Here is a 22,281-nt window from a genome sequence, read left to right on the forward strand (position 1 = left end):
TTTATTTCTTACTCCATCAAGGACACTACCACAAAACATATACACCAACTTTTCAAGGAAGTGCATTGGAGCTTCAGAGTTGTGTTTGGCCTCAATTTTGAATTCAGGTTCCATATAATGGTATTTCTTTAGTAAACTCACAGGACTGTGTGTGTAACTGAAAAATTTGCAACTTGGCTCATGCTTGAGTAGTTTTGGCACCATTCCTCACGCTGAACAGTGGATTGCATGAAATGGCTGATAGGCAAACACTTGCCTTAAAAGTATACCAAATGTCCTATTAGATCCATTTGACCATGCTAGTCTACATTCATCTGTTTCTGTTGGTCTGTGTACTTTGCCAGGTATTTAGTGTACAGAGAACCTCTGGCATGAAGTCATGCTAAAAACACCCTCCTGCTGCTGCCTGGCACTGGATGTGTTGGCAGGGAAGGACTTACTCAAGTCTTCCTTCATTGTGGTGATTTCCAGCAGCCATAATAGCTCTTTAAAGACACTGACAGGCACCATAATGCCTGGCAGCCCCTAGGATGCCCTAAATTACATGAGAGGGGCAGCCTGACTGTGGGTCAGGCAAGGAGAAGGCATTTCAGTGCTGTTTTTTTCCCCCATGGCTCTCTACTTCTTGGCCTTTTCTCAAAAATCCAGCTGTACCACACAAGGAGTCTTCAGACACTTCACCCATGTGCAAGATTTCTGCACAGTTCTCTTTGACAGAACCATTGCTAATTGAATCTGTGACTGTCAGCATTCCTCCTGTGTCTTGGAAAGGCCTAACTTGTTAGAGACCTGCTCCGTGGAAATGCAGAGCAGTGTTTTAGGCAGACATACCCAGCTGTGCACTGAGAAAGTGCTCTGATGAGGTCTGCTGAGCAGCATGTGCCCTGAGCTTGCTGTCCTGGGATGAAGAAATGTTATACTGCAACACAGATCAACTCTGCAGCGTCCTCTACCATCCCAAGTTTTTTGAAGAGGAATATTTGCAATCAGTGTTGGACTGGTACAATACTCTTGTGTCAACCTTAAACTGGACTTAGCCCAAAATGTGCTTCATGAACTTGAGAACTGCACATGACACCTAGCAGTGTTCTCAGTTTTTGAGAAACTAATTTAAATGCCTTAATTTTCTGGTGATTCGTTTAATCTTATCTACTGTCATCCATATGGCTAGCTAGACTGCAATTTGAATGGCCAACAATAGTGTTACAAAGCAAACAGCTTGAAAAAATGCACGAGAAAAGTCTTTTGTTGTAATCTCACAATTCCTTTTGTAAAGTATTCCTAGCAATTATATCCACAAAGAATTCATTCTACAGATAAAGGTATGCACTATTGTTAGCCATGCATTTTGTAAAATATTAACAGAGAAAAAGAGATGTTAAAAGCTGTCTAAATAATATTAAGGGAACGAATATAAACAGATGTTTTTTCCTAGGCAGAATATGAATCCTATTCAAGTTCCATACTATTTCAAATGTAATGTATGTGTGTATGTGTCCTAGTCCTGTTTCACCTGCAGTCAGTTTAACCCTAGCAACTAATACCTTACAGTGGAAAGATGGGCTACAAGAAAACTGAACTCCATCTCTTTGGTGTGCCCGTGTAAGCACCCTTCATTGAGGGCTGACCTTCTGAAATGCAAAGCCCAAGGGACAGTGTAATTCTGCTTTCAGTTTCCCTTGAAAACCCATCCTTCTCTGCACTGAAATCAGGGATTTATTTTGCATCATCTGCCTCCATTTCTGCATATTACATCTTTGTATCAAACCAAGCTCTACAAAGAAACATAATTTTTTAAACTGGCTGCTAATATATGGATTTGGCCTAGTTTATTCCTAGTTCAAGCTCAGCCTTTTGTCCCATGGCTTGTGTTTTTAGCCTTCTAAGTACTGTTGATGATGAAAGGATTCAAACAGCACAAACCAGCTTAATTTAGACTCTTGCAATCTCTTAGTGCAAAGCCACTCAGCTTCTCAAGACTGCTCAGAATTTCTGTAATTTCAATGCTATTCAACTTACAGCTGTAATTAGAAACAAAGCTTTAATCAGCACTTAAAAATATTCAGTTCTCTTATTTACTATTTTAAGTCCTCAGACCATTGTTCCAATGTATCTACTGACTCTTCTGCTTTTGCTACTGCTCTAATAGCATGCTTCCACTATCATGTGAAGAATATATTCAATATATTCATGTGAAGAATGATTCAATAGTAAGTGCCACCAGAGGAGTTTCACATACTTTAGAAACATTAATACATGCTTATATCCCATGTCCTCTGTACATAAAATATTTAAGATTTTACAAGACTGAAATGTTGTGCCGTTCTTCACAGTAGAGTAAGTAATACTTGATAAAATGAGATAATCTAATTCTTATTAAAGTGTGGCTAAAGAAATGAGGCTCAAAAGGGACTGCAAGATAATGAAACAAGTAATCCACGTATCCTTTATCTTCTCTGCAATCAAAATACCGGGTATATAATTTTATAGCATTTTCCAACACTTAGGTAGGCTTTATATTCTCGAATTGAGACCAAGAAATTTATGGTTGCTTAAAGGCAAGGTGTACGTTCCAAAAAGCAGTTTGTCTTCTGGAATTAAGACTCCCAACTGGGAGGAAGACAAGGCAGCTGTACCCTTCAGTTCCAACCTACTGCCCCGAGACGCTTCGGGAAGCATTTCGGAGCTCCGCTCCCTCGTGCCCCGGGGCAGAGGCTGAGCAGGCGGTGCCCCGCTGGCAGTTCCCGGGGTTTGCCCTCAGGCTGGGCTAACGGAGGGAGTGACTGTCGCTCCCAGGCCGGGCCGCTCGGAAACTCCCCGCGGAGCATCCCCGCGGCTCCGGCGGCAGCGCCGGGCGCGCAGGCCCCGCGGGCCCCGGCGCTGCGCCCGCGGGCGGGGGAGCCGCGGGGCCCCGCCCCGGCCCCGGATGCAGTCGCTCCCCGCCGGCGGCGCGGCGCCCAGTTCCTGTGCGTGCCGCGGCCCGCCGCGCTCCGCGACATGTCGCTGGTGGCCGAGGCCTTCGTGACTCAGCTGGCCGGTGAGGGGCGGGGGCGGGCGGGACGCCGGGGCTGTGCCTCAGTGCCGCGGCCTCAGTCCCCGGGGTGACCCTCGGATGGGGCCGCGGCGCCGCGGGGAGGGCGCTGAGGCAGGCTGGGGGCGGCCGCGGTGCCGTGCGGAGCCCGGCCCGGGTCGGGGACAGGTCCCTCCGCACGGCTCCTCCGCGCGGCCACCGGGTCCCTTCTGCGGGCTCCTAACCGCGGCTGTGCCGGGGCCGTGTCGCTACTTTCGTGTAATAACTTCTTCTTTGACACTTCATTTTCTTCAGTGGTCCAAGAAACCGCGTCATGTGTATAATTGTGGCGGCTGGCGTTGAGCCCCGCTGCGTGGGAGAGCTCGGTGCGGCGTTGTGCCCGGCCCGCGCCCCGCGGCGGCGCGCTGTGTCCCCTGTGTCCCTGTGTCCCCTGTGTCCCTGTGTCCCCTCCGTCCCCTGTGTCCCCTGTGTCCCTGTGTCCCCTGTGTCCCCTGTGTCCCCTCCGTCCCCTGTGTCCTCTGTGTCCCCTCCGTCCCCTGTGTCCCCTGTGTCCCTGTGTCCCCTCCGTCCCCTGTGTCCCCGCGGGGAGGCTCGGGCGTCTGACGGGACCTTTGCTCCCTGTCCGTGCTCCCGGGAGCCGCTGCAGCGGCGCCGTCTGTGCTGAACGTGACCTTGGGATAAAACCAAAGTGTGTGCGTCACTGTGGAGCTATTCAGCAAAAAATTATAATAATATGCTCTTAAGGAGAAAACCAAAGCATGAACCTTAGATAGTGCCTGGCTAGGAAGTTCAAAGCCCAGTTAGAGTGTTGCATGCTTAAAATAAGTGCCTTGGTTAATTTCTCCTTTCTTATTCCCTGTTCTGGAATTTTTGCTGCTAAGCAGCGTGTTGATAAATACTGACCTGTTTAGGAGGATGCTAGAGGTTTGTCTCAACAGTTGGGTCTTCTGCCACTTGGTAAAGGCCTCAAATTAAGAATCTGAGCTGGATTCTCAAAAATGAGTGTACCCTGACTTGTAGGTCATATAAAGGTGGTGGGTCTTCAGTCTGGGTCTGTTGAGGTTCCCATAGATAAGCCTGAAAGTTGTGCTAGCCTGTTGAGTTGGCAATTGCTCATACATAGATGTTAGCACAACCCGCACTTATGTACTGAGGGCCAGAGCCCTGGTCCTTGGGATGTGGAGAATAGGGTATTTACTTGCCTTTATGATCTCTTTAGTATATTTTATTTATATTGTGAAATACAAGGATAATGGTGTACATGACTGAATCTTGATTCTCCTGTCTGCTCTGCGACCTTTATGAATATTCTAGAGTGGCAGCTTGATAATACTTATTATTTCTCGAATTACAAATACAACTTCAAAAGCATAGTGTATGTAGGCGTCTCATTGCTGTGTTACTATAAAAGCTGTTGTTTCACAGTTTTAAAAGCAGTTATCTGCCTTAAAAATAAAAGATACCTTTGCCAGTGGGTCATGACCTTTGTAGCTTGTCTGTGTTAGGCACCGCGTCCAGATTGAAAGTAAGTAATGGCAACATTGCTCAATTTGTTCAAAGATTTTTCAAATTTAAAGAAGGCTAACCAGGATCTTGGCAAATAGCCATCATACATCTGGATTTCCTGCGATGTTAACACAGACATAGGGAGTATTTAATTCTGGTACTAAGAAGATATAAATATCCCCCAGATCTAGGAGTATTTGTGAGGAAGAAAAATGGTGTATCTGCAAGGAAAGAATACTGCTTTACAATGACACTTGTTTTAATAGCATCTTATCCTGTATCTCTGGTTGTGAATGACTGAGAATTTTTTCCATGTTCTTAAAAATGAAATTTTATTGAATTTTCATTGGGTTCCTGTTCATGAAGATGTCCTTTTGTCATAGCAGTTGCAACCAGCTGCTGCTGCTCTTAACATATAACAGCTGTAATGCATGGGTCCTTACATACAAGTATTTAAGACAATTAGCTCAGCATAATTTGTTTTCTAGAAATGTTTTAAAACCTTAGGAGAAGGTTTTAGTGGAGAAGAAGATCAGAACTTCCTTTTACACCAACTTTTTGTGTGTGTATTTGGATTTACGTATTTTCACTTTGCCTGTGCCTTGTGCATTCACTTTCACCATCTCAGCACAAACTGAAATACAGAAAACACCATCTGAATGTAAGAAAACTTTTCAGTGTGAGGATGATTTAACATTGGAGCAGATTGCTCAGTGCAGTTGTGGAGTCTCCGTCCCTGGAGGAGAGTGGAGATGGGCAACCTGCTGTGGCTTGCTGTGGACATCCAAGAAGTGCCTTCCAGCCTCAGTGGTTCTGTGCCCATCAGTTCTCAGCCTGCTTGCAGTGCTGCAGTAATTCAGCATCCTCCCTGAGCAACATGATTTACCTGACCACGCTGGGCACAGCCTGCTGCTCTAACGCGTCAGTGATTAAACACAAGGCTGAGACTGAATCACCTGTGTGGAGTGTAATGCTTGCATTAGTGGCATTCAGCCATTTGCTCATTCAGGAATATGAAGAAGTTGATACTATGTCTCAAGGAATAATAAATATTTCCATAGCTTCATGAGTTGCAAGCATTCATAAAAAAGAAGCATCACAGTTTAAATCATCCATTTCTAAACTGTAGAAATTATTAATTGAATAATATGATAGAGAATTTATTTAGAATAGCTTGGCATCAATCACATATTAACGGGATAGGAAATGAATGTTTATACTGTAAGAAGAATTAGAGTGCCAGCTTTCAAGTGGTCTACAACATTAATCTTTCTAACTCTAGTAGTTTTGAGAAGCTGACTGCTCAAATAATCTCTAAATGATTGTTGAACATACATTTAATTGATCACTAAATTACTCAATATGCTTTATTTCCCCCCCCAAAATACATTAGTTTTAGGTCAGTGATCAAAAGAGGGAAAATAATTATTGTTGCTTGTCCTTTGATCTCTGGAAAACTACTTCTGTTTATTGCTGTTATGTCCAAGAGTCTTAGGCTGGTTTTAATACTAAGGGAAATGAATGCAGTGTGAAAAGCAGGTGCCTTTCTGCCTTAAGGTATTTTATGTTCATAGTGAGTCTGCCTCCAGTGTGGCATGCTGGAGTACAAATAAATCTTTGACATGCATGTTTTATGTATTGAGACAGGCTTCAATCTGAGTGAGAAAAAATTCATTTGGAACAAAACCTGACCACCTAAATTGTTCCCATACATAAAGACATGATATTTAAACTGAGTATGCATTTTTTGCATCAAAATGCGCATAGGTAAATGTTAGTACTTCCTCCATGTGTGAGGTGAAAAAAAAATTAAGCTATTCTTGCTTAAAATAGGTTGTTGGCAGCAGAGATTGTTTAAACCTGCTGCAGAAGTTCTTGTAATGAAAAATTAAAGTTTATTTGAAAATACCAAATTTGTCAGACTACATGACAAACAGTGTTTTTTACATGTGTGCTTTTCATTTGGTAATCAAGCTGAAAGGAATCTCTTTTAAGTCCTGTTCAGTTTCAATAAGCAAGTTTTTTATGTCACTCCTGCCAATTTATGCTCAGACATGTTTCATGACTTGGTTTAGACCAATCCTTTGAGTGGATTGCTTATCCAGTCTATATTTTTGGGTCAGGGAAAACATTACTTTCACAATTATTGTAGTATAGTACATATTTCATTTTGAAATATTGTTATTCCTTGTTTTTAAGCAGCAGCATAATTACAGTTTATAATAAAGCATGCTTCTATAATTGTTTCTGTCTCCATTAAGACTAAGCAGCCTTTCTCTAATCAGCATTTTATTGTTACATGTTTTCTGCTAAAGTGTCTTCTTTTCTCATTCCATAAATGAGATTGCTCTAGAAATAATGGTATCAAAATTAGTAAACCAAATGTAGCACCTATTTTGATATTGTTCAGTTTGAATTTCAAGTAGACTTTCATTGGCTGATGAAACCATGACGAGTGGTTTGGATGAGAGTGATGTTTTGGAGCCTCAGCTCAAGAGGTCATAGAAAAAAAATAGCAAATAGTCAGAACAACTTTGGAGAGCAATCAGATTTTCCTTCTCTTTCTCACTCCTTTTTTTCTCTCTGGTCTTTGGATGCTCTATTCTTGGACTGCCCTCAGGCATTAACCTGGTCTGTTCCTATAGAGAACAGGATCAGGTGAATCACCTTTATTTTCAAAACAAGAATAAATGCAAGAGCTTGGTTGCTGTTTTTTGCTCTAGTTGAAGAGGCATCATATGTTGTACGCTGCTGGGCATTTTCAGCTGTCTCTTTTGAAAGTGAGTGAGAAACTGCAGCTGCATGCAAGCCATGGTGAGGACAGAGAAAAAGTACACACCATACTCTTCAAATTTTTATGATTATTACCTTTACATTCTGGTCTTCAGTTCTTAAGACGATGACATAGATATCACATGAACATGGATGTTTTAACACAAACTATAAGGAGTTTTATGTAGTAATAAAATCCATGGAATGCTCAGGAAGTATTGGAAACATCAAAGGAAAAAATTCCAATGATGCTGCAAAGAAGGCAGGACAAGTCTCATTGGGGAGGATGGGAGCTCAACTAAAAAATTGGTTTGTACATACTCATACCAAATTAGAAAGTAAAAATGCTGAGAGATGGGAATTTTTAACAGTTCTGCCTTCTAGCTGTGGTATAATGACAGTGAAGCCAATGTAATGTTTGCATTCCTAGCAAGAACTTCCAAAGCTCAACTGCGTGTGTGGTTTTTTTTTGCATTTAAATGCAGTATTGGAGAAACTCTGGATGCATTGGTCTGTTCTCATTGAAAGCCTTGGAAAAGAAATGAAGGAGATTGTGAGGGTATGATTAAGAGAACAGGGTAAATGTTTACAGGTTTTGAAGCAGGGAGTCTGCAGTGTTTCCCAGAGGTGAGGGACAGCATGAGAGGTGCTGTGGCAAATACCATTATCTGCTGTGGGCTGACTTAAAGGCTTGGAGCCCTAAAGCAGCATCTTCCCCCTTGCTAGCAGCAACACTTGGCTGGCTGCATCAGTGCTGTCTGCCTTTCTACCCTGCAGAGCTCTCCTGCCCTAGGGATCTCAGCTCATCTTGCACCTTTGCAAGACTGGTGCTGCTGTGCTTAAGGCTATGGGCAGGATAGGGAATGAGACAGTGAAGAGGAGCCTTAATGAAAGGCCAGAGGGACCAGGGCTGGGTGAGGTGGAATTGTGTGTGGGAAGCAGTTTGGGAGCAGGTATGGGATACTGAGGTCCTGTCTGGTGGGACAGATGTGTAGGATCTCTGTTGTGGGCCAGAGCAGGGGTGCTGTGAATGAGAAAGCAGGGAACTCCTTGGGGCACTCTGCAGAAGTGGTGGTCAGACTGCCTGCCCGTTAGGGGAGGAAGAGTTCAGACTACCACAGAAAAGAGGGGTCACAATCTAGGAGAGCTTTCAAAGGACTGATTTAAAAATGTACATATCTGCTAATGTAGGTATCATGGCTAAGAAATGTTCCGGTCCAATAAGGCATTAGTAAGTATCATACCTCCACTGTCCTGCTCTTCACAGCTCCTGTGCTTGAAGTTTGACTTCTTGGGTCAGGACCAAATAGGAGCAAGAGAGTTAAGTAGCACAAAGGGAAGGGTTTGATTTGGAAATCTATGAAAAGCTAATTTTAAGAATTACTGAGCTTCTTTGAGATGGAGCATTTATGCTGAATATCAGAAATAAGTAAAATAACTCCAGCTTGTCAAGACTTTATAAATAAATCTTTTGAGATCATTAGCTGGCACGCTCTCTGATTTTCTGAAGAAGTCCAGATGTTGATTTAGGAACAACTTTTATTTATGGTCTTGATTTTGTTGAGATTTTTTGGCCTCGTCTCCTGACAGGATCTCCCTCCTGTGGCCTGCCCAAGCAGCAAGAGTGTCGAGCACCCTAGAGGATTGAACCACATATGTGTATACTCTTGAAAGTCAGCTCAAAGACAGTAACAGAATTGGACTAATGCTTAAATACCTGCAATTAATAGCTTTCTTGGAGGGTGAAGAAGCAGGTTATGTCATGTTAAATGGCTGCTGCAGTAATGTCTCATGCTGACTATCATAGTGGTACAGCTACAGGAAACTCAAGTTTGAGAATTGCTGCTGAGATTGAGTCTTTATGTTGACTATCTGCTCAATCAGTTATTACTGGACAGTCATGTTTTATCTAAATTGTAATATCTCTACAAAGGAGGACAGGGACAGATTTAAGCAAATTATGTAATTATTTGATACATGATTTAATGTGTAGTGTTTAACTAGTGTGAAAGTTGGCTTCCATTTGGAAAGGCACTATGAAACACTAGGAAATTTTGGTCCTTTGTCAGCAGGCCAGGGAGATGCTGTTTTTTTTCTTGGCCCTTGTTAGTTTACAGGATCAGGCAGTTACATGAAATTGATGTGTACTCAGTGTGGGTGGGTTGCACTGGTAGGTCTTAAGGAAGCTTATTCACAACTTTCTTGTACTTCCTTTATTGATCACTCTTAATGTATGGGATGTAGACATTTAACTGATTTGGTTCCAAAGTGGCTGCAGCTTCACTGTATTAATCAAATTTACCCCTCCACTAATTTCTTGAATACTAGAATCCTGGAATTTTCTTTTTAAACAATGTATTGCTACTTGAAAATACAGATTTGTGTTAAAAGAGTATGAACTGCTTCTGTTTTGATGCATTTTAACATCAAGTCCTCCTTCTTTCTGCAGTCTGGAGAATAGCTTTCCATGTGTTTTTCTTCTGATTACTACATTTAGAAAATTGAGGTGCCTTCCAACTCAGAATATTCTGTCATTCTTAGGTATTGAGCAGCAGGTCCCCATCATATCACCAGTCTTTGGAAACCAAAAAGAATAACTTTTCCTGCTGATTGTTGTGATTTGCTCCATGATGTTTAGAGACTTGTAAGTAATACTGTTGGATATAGATGTTGCCCAGATGTAAGACTGAATTTCTTTTTAGTGTTTTTACTCTTGTGAAAAAGCAGTTTTGAGAATTCTCATTATATTTTAATCAAATCTCTACCTAGGGAGAGGCTAAAGGAAACTGTATGAAAATAATGTGTAAGTTAATCTCTCCAGCTGTAATACAGCAATACAGTGATTCAGATTAATGCCAAGTATTTTTGTTTGCTTGTTTTTAATAGAGGATATCTTGCCTCTTGGCTCTTATAGCATGCCTTTAATGCTATGTGAACCAAACAGGTAAATACAGATGATAGAGCTTTCCTCCTTTTTTATGTAAGTTTAGTATCAAAATGTTTAAGAAAAATGTAACAAAAAGGAAAGTGATCCATGCAAATGTGGTGATTTTAGAGAAGAAGTAGTCTTTATTTTTATATGATCCATAACAACTTCATAACATTTCATGAAATTGCTGTATTAAAGAAGGGCAAATATTCCCAGGCCAGGTCCTAGCCCTGCCTACACAACAGCACACAGTGAACTGTATGGAAGAGATTGTTAGTCAACTGAATACTGCATTTACAGAAACAGAAGGTATCATAGAATAAATTGATGACAAACTGAGAATATAGTAGATTTTGGTTCAGAGGATATTTGGAGCAGAAATTTTCTTGATTCACTGTTTATTAGCCTTGTTTCCTATTAGGCATAGGCTACCTTTGTAACAGAAGGATATTTCTATCTGCATTGCCTTCCAAAAATATACTTGTCCCAACAGAATTCTATGATATTGCCGAGAGCTGGGAACAGCCTACTTGCAAGTTGAGTGTTTTCCTAAAAGACTTTTAACTTGTTGATGACTTTATTTCTCATTCAGGAGGGAACATCTTGATGCCTGGATCTAGAGTTCTCTGGTTTTTGTCTGTGGCTGGTATTCAAGAACACCACAGCTTGCCAGCAAGCTAAACTAATGGCAGACTACAGGGTAAATCACCCTGCCTACCCTACTGCTGAAACTGGCTATTCATACTAGACCACTGAAGTGGCTAAATTGTTGTTTAGCATTTTCCACAATTTAACATGCAAAGTATTTTGTCTTCTCATTTTCACAGTCAGAGCCTTATTTTTTAAGTAAGAGGACTAAAGTAATAACTGTAAACCATTTATTTCATTACCTCTCTTTCATCATCCTGAAGCTGCTTGGGGAAGATGGATAAAAATGTTTGTTTCCCCCATACATCCTGGCAGCGCTGACACAGGATGAAGAGTTTCCCAGTAATTCGGAGTGTAGAAGTTGAAACCAAATTTAGTGAACTCATAAATAATTCTGAACAGCCTGCACAAGGAATTGGTGGGGCTGAGGGACTGTAGAGCATCTTAGGGATATGGTGCTTCCTCTTGAACAGAGTTCACTGTGGGAGTGTTAATGCAGCCTGTCATTCTTGGAATTAAGGTTCACCAATGTGCAAGTGAAGTATGTCCTGTTTTGAGAGCTTTAGTTGGAGCTATGTAGGCTTCAGGTGAGTTGCTGATCCCCTATTGGTAGTGGGATTCAGTGCTCTTGAGTATGTCCTCTTACAGCATATATGCATTCTTTTCTCTTACTGTCCCAAAAGTATTTGGGTAGATAAAGTCGTATTATTGAAATGTCAGTCTGAAACGTCTGAAAACATTGAAATCAAATTGTTATTTGAATGTCTCTCTCTAGTGTTAATGTTGCTCAAGTAAAACATTTCACACAATGTGAAAATCTGAAAAGCGCGCCTAATGCAATACACCTTCAGTGGCAGAGAATGTGATGTGACTGTCATGACTCATTCTTTGCTTTGGAAGTTCTATTTTAAGAGTAAAAATTACGTTTTTTCTAAGTCATTCTCTGATATGACAGGTGAGGAGTTAGGAATCTGTTTCAATATTTATAAACCTGAGTATTAAAACTCTACTGGGAATGTGCAACGCACCAGTTCACAGAATTTTCTTCTAATTTGACAACTAAGAACCCTGTTATCACTTTGAAATCTTTAGCATTTTCTATGCTAAACTGTTAATAAGTAAAACACTTAGACTAACAAATACATTGAGCTTAATGAAATTTTTATGCATTTTTAGTCATCCACAAAACCAAAGAAGTTTTGGTGTAGGTTTGCTTGCTCTTTGACTTCCCCATTTGTTGGGGTGCTGTGTCTGCTGAATTCTCAGCACCCAGGATAACAAGGCTTATGTAGTGATGTTTTCTGTATCCACATCCTTTTAATTCTGATTTCCCTGTTACTTTTGAACTCGAGCCCTTTTCAGACATTGTTAATGGAGGGGGGGTAGAAGGGGGGAGTAGTTCCACAGATTGTTTCCCATAGGCTGTTTACTATAACTGGCATTATTGTTTTAATCAACAAGCAGTGTGGTAGAGAAGTAGGGAAAGAAAATAGTATGAGATTTGATTGTCCTGAACAACAGAAAATCCACATGAAAGACTAAATATTTGAATTTGTTAATCATGGGAAAAGTTTTGGTAGGGTGGGAAAACAATTTTTACTAAAGACTGCAAGCCTGCGAGACAGACCCATTGAAAACCACACAATAGTAATTCCTCTGATTATGGAGGCAGAAGGAAGAATGAAATAGTTCCTTATTTCTAAGAACTGTAGAGAAGCTATTCCTGTAAGGCATGCTTCCAGGCAGTTATTTCATCCTGTGAGCAAGTAATGATAAAAATGTCTGTTGCGTAGGATCTAACACATAAATGTGATTCTGTGTTGAAAGCTTCTGAAGCTGAATTGACATCACATTTGTTAATTTTCTCTTTATATACTGAGTGCCACAGTAGCCGTGGTTAGCAGGGAAATGAACATCTACAGACCAGAAGATTATAGTTGCCGAAGGATAAACTGGATTTGACTTCATTAGTGCACAAATGATAAGTTTGTGAGGAGTTATTATAGCATTAATCAACTTGATGGATTGGAAATATGACAGAACTGAAGCAGCGTGTAATATTAGTGCCTATTATTCTACAAATTATGTCTTCACCTACATTCATAAGGCAAGAGTCATTGCTGCACATTAAAGATGTTACACACTTTCTCCTCTTGTGGAGATAAGTGACAAGCCCTCAGTGATGCCTCCTTCTCTCTTCCCCAGCAGGGCTCTGGTCTCCCTTAACTGCAAGCTTGCACCTTGGAACTAGCTGAAGGCAGCAGGGGAGCTCCTACTTGAATTTAGCTTGTACCTGATGAGCCTGGACCTCTTACTTAAACTTCTCTCTTCTTCAGAAATAAATGTGTCATATTCTAGACATCTCGGAAGAGGGAGAATGAGTAGAAGTTGTAAGGTATGGGACAGATAGGGAATGGGTATTTAATGATTTGATTTCCAGAGTATTGCACAAGTGTTTGTACCACTGATGTTGCGGAACATGATCTGCATGAAATTCTGAATGCATACTGCAGAATTTGTTTATTTTCTAGGATATAGGTAATAACATGTGAATCTTAATGTGAAACTGTTAATTTTCAAATCCTTTCTTTATAGAAGCAGTGAAATCAGTTTGTATGCTTTCCATACAAAGAACTAAAGACTTTGGTTCAAGGCTTGTGAGCATGTGTCTACCGCATCCAGACATGGTCAGAGTTGTGACCTCACTCTGGAGACTGACAGGTGCCAAGTACAGGGTATATTATTCATTTTCTTACAACAGCTGAAATTTGGAGTTCCAGGTGTACTCATAGTGAAGGCTGAGATTTTAATTTGGCTATTTTTCCTTGTTTAATTTACATGTTAGAAACATATATTAGTACACAACTAAACTGTGTATGTATAATCTACTTGTATTTTAGTTTATAGCATGGATATATCATGCCTTAGCAGCAGTGTGGTTTTGGATTCTGTGTGCCAAGAAGCTGGTGGGGGTGTGTGTGTGTATTATTTCTGTTTCTCCATGGCTGCATATAGTTTAGTGCCAAAATCAGACTGGAATTACGATCTGAATTTTTTGGAATGTACCTAGCTCTTTTGTTTGAGAAGAAGTTTGCTTGATTTTTGTAGTCCAGAAATATTTCAATTATGTGCTTGTGTAAAAAATAGGTGACTTCCAGTTTAGGCTGAAATCTAAGAATTAGTTATAAAGCTGACATTTCAGCTTCAGTCAGAAGAGGATCAGGCAAAAAGTTTCAGTAGGAATGGGCCCATGCAATTGAAGTTCTTTGTACCCTTTTGGGCATGTAGAAGGGATGTTTTCACTGTTTGGCTGGAGCATTTACAAGATCATTGTAACTTTGTTACTTAGTTACTTCTGTAAGTATCTCAGAGTCCAGAACTGATAAGTTTGCTAAAATATAGTAATAACATTCTTAATTTCCTCCTTCCATTTGCTCCTGCAAGACTTCAGTGTACTTGAAGAAATGTATATTTGATAAATTATTTTAAATGCTTAAGGTAGTACTGCAGACACTATCTTAGATTCTTTTTATTTAAAGATGTAAATGTACTTCCACCTAAGAATTTTTACTTCAGGGCAAAACTTTAATGGCGGGGTGTAAAACCAATATCTGCTACAATAAAACATAAAACATTTTTCCATGACACTTAAATGTGATTAGTTGCTTTCTCATGCCCATACTAGTATCACTCTGATAGGCTCTATGCCTTAATGTTAGAGGCAGTGACCCTCACAAAACTGTGTACAGTGTTTTAAGCTTTACATTCTGTGTGACTTCCATAAGAATTAATACTTCATGAGCATCCAAAAGGAATGATAGAAAATTCTTCACTTTTTCTGTTTGAGTTCTAAAGGCAAAGATGCAAAGCCTTATTTAAGCCAGTGACATATTTATGCTTGATCCACACATAGCTATTTATATACATTATTGCTTTAAATAATTTACACGATTAGAACATAAACTTTGTTTACAAAAGGCTATTTTGGGTAGAATGCAAGGTTTGAAATTATATTTAAAAACAGATTTTTAATCAGACATTAACAAGGAATGTAGTGAATACAAAAAATGTGATGAACTGTTGCCTTTATGCTACCATTAACAGTAAATTGGTACTGATTATTATTTTTGCCTTCTCTTACATTCATATGGTGTATGAGTGATTACATGCAATGGTTCTCAACTGGAGGATGTGATTGTCTTTTATTTCCTTGCCTCATTTTTTTAACAACTGCTCAACTGTTTTGAACTGATGATTCAGTTTCTTGAATGCATATTGACATTCCCTTTTTAGGGTTGAGCAGTACATAACTTAAAGCTACAGGCAGCTCTGGTCATCCTGGTGGGCAGAGTTCTGACATGCCTGGGCTCCTGGCTCTGTGGGTATTACATAGGATTATAAGGACACAACTTGAAAAGGCAGAAAGCTTTTCTATTTTCCTAAAGCATTCTTCACATGTTGGAGGTTTGTGCTTCTTTCCTCTGTGTCTTGATCTCTTCTCTCCAGATTTATTAGTTTAGTATCTTAATCAATAGTTGCTCTTGGGAGTGGCCAGGATGGGAATGTGCATAAGGATATCTTTATGGTGGAGGGAAAATAGCTGCATCAGTTGCTTCAGAATTACAAGGCTATTCTGTAACATAGCTTGAATTTTTGCTCTTCTTGCAACATTACATTCTGGGACTTTCTTCTCCATGATGTCCCTCTGTGAGCAGCAGAGAAGTACAGGAGGAGAGCATGTCAGTGGGACATTTTTAGAGCAGGCTAAATATTGCATCATTATCTTTGCAGTCTAAGTTCTTGCTCTGGGTAACATTTGTGCTCCATTAGCATTTATAAGGACATTGGTATTCAGCTTGCTTAATTAATTTCTTCTCTTTCCACAGCCGCAGAGCCTTGGCCTGAAAATGCTGCACTGTATCAGCAACTGAAGGGTAGGTACGCTGTTTTTGGCAATTAATAATTACTTTATTTTTAGAAAACACATTAAATATGCACTAAGATAATTAATTGCAAGGAAACACAGAAACTGTTAAAATAGTCCTTTGTGTTTTTTTTTGTTTGGTCAGAGGTTTTAGTTATGCTTGCATCTGCCAATATAAACTAGCTATTCATGGCCTATAAGGTCCTTGGTTTATTATTGACTCATTATATTGGCTGCTGTAGCCAGTGTAAAATGATGTGGTTGCAGGCACAGTTGGCAGATTTACTGCACCAATAGCTGAGGCAGCAGATTTTTGAAGTCCTGTGGTAAAGTGGGCTCTCAGTAAAAAGGAACTGTTAAAATGTATAGGCTAGGATGGTTCACTCTCCCTTTAGCAGCTCTTCATATATCATCAGATCACATTATGGCCCCCATTTGGGGCTCAGCAGCCTGCTACAGTTGTCAGAAGACTGCAAAGTAATGAAGACTAATAGGTAGCAGCTCTAGTCTTCTAAGCATGGAATTTTTATTGCAGTGAACTTGTCATCTTTCTTTTGCGTGACAGACCTAGACACAGTGTGCAATATTAGCTGCAAGCTGCTTTTATAGGTTTCTGAATACTTCTACTTTTTAGCCAGAGGAGGTATGAAGATGCGATTTTATTTAACTTTGATTAGAAGGAGAGTAATTGGCATAAAAGTCAGGCATTTGGGTTTTTTTTCTTGTTTGTAGTGTTTTTTATTGAACATTAGTGGTAATATATGATAAGTGCAATTGCATTTGTGGGAGAAAAATTCCTGGTATTTTTTTCCTGTTTTTTAATATTCATATTATAGATTTTCTAGTCCAGCTGCATAATAATTATATATGTGCTCCTTCTTATGCTCCTTATGCATAAGAAATGCAGCCAAGTATGGCTTACAGTTACAGATCAGTAGCTAAATGGGCACTGTTTTTTTTGTAATTGTATGGTTTATTTTTTTCTTCTTTTTTTTCTTTCAACAGAGGAACAAATTTTGCTTTCTGATAATGCATCTTCCCTTGCTGTTCAGGTAAAATATCATATTTTCTAAAGATGTTAATGCCATTTTATGTAATATAACTGTATTTATTGAAAAGATTAATTTAAGAATTATTTCTGCCAAAACGAATTACTTCCTGCCTCTGATTTGCTTTATGTTATCATTGAAGTGCCAGAGCCTAAATGATTTGAAGATTTTGAGAGTCCTATGTAGAATGCTGCTTCTTGTATTCCTGTTTGTATTGGTCTGTGTAGAAATCTGCTTGCCTACTTACTCTGGGAACTGTGCATGGTTCATACTTTTTGTTACTTGCTATGCATGTTTGTCTTGTAGCATCTTGCATGATGTTTGTCATTAAATTCTCATAGCTAATACTATGCCCAAATATGCTCAAACCCAGGGCATATTTGCTTCATGCTGTGAGCATCACATCTTTCCATGTCTTTGGTAGGTTTTCTCAATTTCATCATGTGTACAGACTGGAGCTCTAATGTGGTTTTTAGAAATAGTCCATATAATTGACAAACTTGCACCTCTAATTGACTTAGTAACACCTCTGTGGCTGTGAAGTTCATGTAATCTTCATTAACCTGTAAGGTTCAGTAACCCTAAATCTCAAGGGGACGTTTTCCCTGTTAGTAGCAAAGGCCTGGATGTCAGAGTGGTGGGGAGTAGGATGTCTGTAAGGTTCTTATCCTTCAAAGCAATTTTGTGGCTGCTTTGCTTAGCAGAGAGTTGCACTGTTGTCCTGGTGTGATCTAGCCCAGAGAAGTTTCAGCAAGCAGTCTTTGAGGGCTGCCCAAAGAGGTCACATATCATTTACCAAAAATGAGTCACCTGGAGATTGTAACTGATGTTACTTGTAAAAAGGTTAGGATCACTTGATCATGGTAGCTACTTCCAGGATCTCTTAACTTTTTTCCTTCCAGTCTGGTACTCTAGGAGATAGCTCTAAGAGTGAATTTGATCACAGGAAGAAGATAGTTTATCCATTGCTGGAAAAAGGAATCACCTCTGATACACCTAATAAATGGGGCAGTATTTATTTGTTTGAGTAGTATGTTTTATATTGATCTCAATGTTCCTTATTACCCCAACAGTTGTATTTTTGGGGGTTCTCATCTCATTTTTTCCCATCTAACAATACATGTATATGTGGCTTGTATTTAAAACACAACCCACCCCCCCCATCTCACCAACAAAATAACCCTAAAATTTCCTTTTCTAATGCATCATTTTTCTTTACTGTTTCTAGTACATTGTTATCCTACACATGTCACTTAGATGATAAATTAACTATAATATATTAAAAGTCCTTGTTTTTCTTCAATATTCTCTAGCTGGACAGCTGATAGTAGCCATGACTATAAATATGGCTCTGGTAGATATCTGATCTTAAACTTTATAGAATAATTGTGTATTGAGGAATCGTATCAATTTTGAAGAATCTGTGTAACATGGTTGTGACAGGGAAAGGATAACTATTCTTGGTGTCTTTGATCCATTCTGAAACAATACTAGAATATATATTGATCAGAGAGGTTTAAATACATCGGTGTATTTTGCATAAGGAATTTGCTTTTTATTTTAATGAGAGCTTGTTTGTCTGTTTATTGGTTTTGGGTTTTTTTAAGGAGATGGTGGGCACTGGGGGATGTGTGTCTTTCTCAAAGGAATATTTGGGAATGAGGGATATTAGGAGAAACAGGAGCTGGTACCTGGGACTTCTTTCCTACTACTGTCACTGTTTTTCCCCCTCTTACTGATTTGGGGCGCATCAATATCACCAGAGCAGCTACATACCTTGTTTGTGGTTGTTGAACTTTCATGTGGTGAAAACATCAGAAATTTGAGTAGAAAGAGCATGTGGAATCAGCCAGCATCAAATATTTAAGAAACATGGTTTAACAGCAAGACATTTAATGTGCCACAGCCAGACTTTCAGGTATTTTATAACATCTCCTTGTAGCACCTCTTTGTAAAGCTGCTCTCAGGTCTCAGAGGGACATACATGCTGATATCTACACATAAAATAACACATATAGTCAGACTAAAACTTGACTGTTTCAAAGTTGCCAGTCCTGTAACACAGATGGCATTTCAGCTACTGCTTGTTAACAGAGCAGATCAAGCAGACAGCAGAGCAAGCTACTCTCACTGCAGATGTAATTGATGAGTAGAGAGGGCTGCAGGCTGAATATAGGAAGTTGGTTGAGTCTGGCTGTTTTAATAAGGATTTGACTTACGACTTCTCATTGTGCAATAAAATCTGGACTCTTGTCCAGCCACATGTCAGATGAGAGAAGGAATGACAGAGTCTTCTGGGAATTGCTGAGTAACTGTTCTGATGCCTGTAGTAGTTCAAAACCAACCAAAACTCGCTCATCTTGAGGAACTTCTCTGTTGATTCTGGTAGGGTTGTTTATTTGTTTGTTTTAAATGAATCTTCTGCTCATTGTTTATTTTGGAAACAGACTAATTTAGCAATTTCTTTGTCTTTTACTGGGTTCAGATTCTTAGTATTTTCTGAAAATACAACATAACTTCAACTAGCAATGCATTATCTCTGGTATGTCTTGGTGTTTGCACTTCTTGTTTGTTAACTTGAAGTAGTGTATTATACAGCAAAGTCCACTTGATCTTGGGCTGCAAAGCCTTGATACTGAATGAAATGTTATTTTCACTGCAATTAATTAAAATCAAGGGAAAATACTAATCATTAATGATTATCCAGCTATTGAAAGGAGATTGTAACAGAATGAAGGCTCTGTTCTTGTGAGACCCTCAGCCCTCTTCCCATCAATGTTAATGAAAACATACCTTCTGGGTAACATGACACATGGTTAAAACCATTCTCCATGTATTTACTGTGCAACTACCATTATACAGCATTCCTGTTTATCTGGCTTATCATAGTGAAAAAAAGCCACCAAAACCAAAACCCAAATATATCTCAATAACAAAACAATGCTACAAGTTTAAGGAGGGAAAAATGGAGTTTGAAGTAGATTAAAATAGAATTACCATAGGAGAGTATATTTCAGTCTGAAGCAGAGGGTCTGTCCAGGCTGTCTCATTGATGCCTGGTGCAGGTAAAGCCATTTTGTTTAGTGCCTGGCCAAGTAGGAGGGAATGGGTTAATACAGCTGCACTCTGCCAGGCCTCTTGCCTTAAATGGCAGCTCAAAGCATCTTTTGCACTGTTCCAACTTGTCAGGAAGAGGAATGTGGGTGTTGAGACTGCCTCTCTTATTACAGGTTCTTCTGGAATCTTTATGCAGTTAGTCTCATAGTCTTGCTCAAAAGGCTGTCTAAAATGTTCAGAATTCTGGAAATTCTGACAGCTGTCCTGAGGTTAGAGAGCCTGCAGGTCATTTAGTTAAGATATATATTAATTGCTTGTGCAGTCAATGTCCTTGTAAGTGGTCTTAACATATTCCAGGGAAGTGCTTTTAAAATTGCCTGTTCTTGGACCTGAATGACAGAAGGAAGTTTGGGCAATTTAAAATTATGTTATACAGACCAATTGCTTATTTATTTCAACAAGTAATCAAATAAATGTGTAAATCATACGTGATTAATTGCCCTTGACAGATTTGTGATTTTTTTTTTTTCTCTCTGTGTGTGTATGAATTGTGGTTTGGTTTTTCTCTAGACAAAACATTGGCAGAAATTTGAACTTGTTGCTGCAGTTTTCAAAACAAAAGCTTGGTACTGAAATGAAAATCTGCCAATCCCTCTTTTTAAAAAGAGAATAAAAGCTGGAATTCTTCATGATGAGAAATGCAGTATCAACATAATCCATCTTGCAACATTGTGTTGTTTCTGAAAACATGCTTAAATCCCAAGCTATACAGGTACGGTTTGTGAGTGAAACATCTTTCATATAGTTCTAAGATGAAATTACCTCTGAATGAATAGAATCCTCATTTATCTTCAAAACCTCTGTGCTACCAGTGAATCCACTCTTTCTGCATTCTACAGCAAGAATTACATTACACCATTAGAGCCAGTGCCATGATGCAGTATAAAATAGATTGTTTTGGAGAATGAACGTGGCTTTGCTATAAATTACATTCACAGGTACAGAGGAATTTGTTATTTTGTTTAAAATAGTCACAAATATAATTAAGATCTTAATTTATGTTAAACTACACATGTGGCCATTACCATAACTGGATTAGGAATTTAATCTGTCACTCAAGCAATGATACTGAACAGTTTTCATTTATAACCTTAGACACACTATTTCAGTTACAGGGACTGCAGCTGTTTGATATGAAAACTGAATTATTCTGTAGATTTCTTCATGGGTTTTAATTTTAAAATGTGTTCCTGCAGTAAAGTAGAGAATAACTCTTTAGTTGTCATCACATACTGTCTGTTGTATGCTCATGAAATAACATAAAAATGAAAACAGAAAATGCATTTCACGCCTTCTTCCTAACAGTATGTTGTGTGAGTGCCTTTAGAAGTGCTGCTGAATAAGAGATGGCTTGGAATGGCTTGTTCTTTATTAAAAACTAATCATGAATATATCTTCTTCAAATGAAGCTTGGACTGTGCCATCTGAAAATAGTGTTCCTCATGTGGCGACGTAAATTGTGAGCTATTTGAGTCTTGGCATAAGTAATTTCATTCTTGCCTCTGATCTCAGAAACTGCAATCTGGATATGATTTACTTCAAGTTGTAACTCATTTTTAATGAGTGTATGTGTTTGCTCGTATGTGTTTTTCTGGGAGGAAGCTGTAGGGGAAGAGGAGAGCGTTGTGATGGAGCTCTGACAGGGTGATTTGCTGCCCAATGCGTGTCATGTGTCCAACTGACGGTGCCCTTAGCTGGCAGGGCAAAGAGAAAAGGAGAGCAAGAGTGAAAATCACACCTAAACCAATTAACTCTAGGAATAAACAAAAAACCTCTCTCCCTTCTCCTATGCCTTCCTATTGTATTTCATGCACAGTCACTTCCCATATTTGTCATCAGAGGAAGACACAATGGCACCCCTTTCTTGCATTGTTCTGGGGGTGGCAGCAGTGGAGATGAGAATTTCAGCGAGAAGAGGAGGGTGGGGAGGAAGGAGGAAGGGAAGGGTGGGGTGAGTTGTCCCATGTCTAGCTGTGGTTTCTGGGCTCTGGGCTTTTGAACTATGCCAAATCAGCTCAAAGGTGATTGCTCTGATTGTTTTTTTAGATAATTGAAATCCAGCATTCTACTTATATTTTGAATTTTAAATTGGGTGGGCTATAAGAAGAAGCAAGCCTTACATGGATTGTGTCCTTTAAGTAATGCTGTTGTAAATATACTCCATAATTCTGGCAGGAAGTGTCACCTGCCATGATTGAAATGAATGATAGACATAAGATATTTGATTAATTTTGTAACAAGTGTCACCTCAAAGCTTCCTATCAGCCCTGTTCACATAGTTACCAATACCTCATTCTCTCACAAC

The 22,281-nt window shown here is 39.5% G+C and overlaps 1 protein-coding gene across 3 annotated transcripts in view; it reads left to right on the top strand.

The window, feature by feature from the left end:
* Positions 1–2,905: 2,905 nt before the first annotated feature.
* MTX2 (metaxin 2) overlaps positions 2,906–22,281 on the top strand; it is a 29,759-nt gene continuing 10,383 nt past the window's right edge. The window contains exons 1-3 of one of the 3 annotated variants that reach the window (XM_077785064.1): positions 2,906–3,037; positions 15,773–15,820; positions 16,816–16,862. In XM_077785064.1, coding sequence (XP_077641190.1) covers positions 2,998–3,037; positions 15,773–15,820; positions 16,816–16,862 — 135 coding nt within the window. In that variant the 5' untranslated portion in view covers positions 2,906–2,997. Of the gene's footprint in view, positions 3,038–13,179; positions 13,282–15,772; positions 15,821–16,815; positions 16,863–20,520; positions 20,689–22,281 lie in introns of those variants that run through there. The other 2 variants (XM_031505406.2, XM_031505405.2) reach the window with 2 other exon arrangements.

This window comes from Lonchura striata, chromosome 8 (assembly GCF_046129695.1).
Source record: "Lonchura striata isolate bLonStr1 chromosome 8, bLonStr1.mat, whole genome shotgun sequence".
Classification (NCBI taxonomy): Eukaryota; Metazoa; Chordata; class Aves; order Passeriformes; family Estrildidae; genus Lonchura; species Lonchura striata.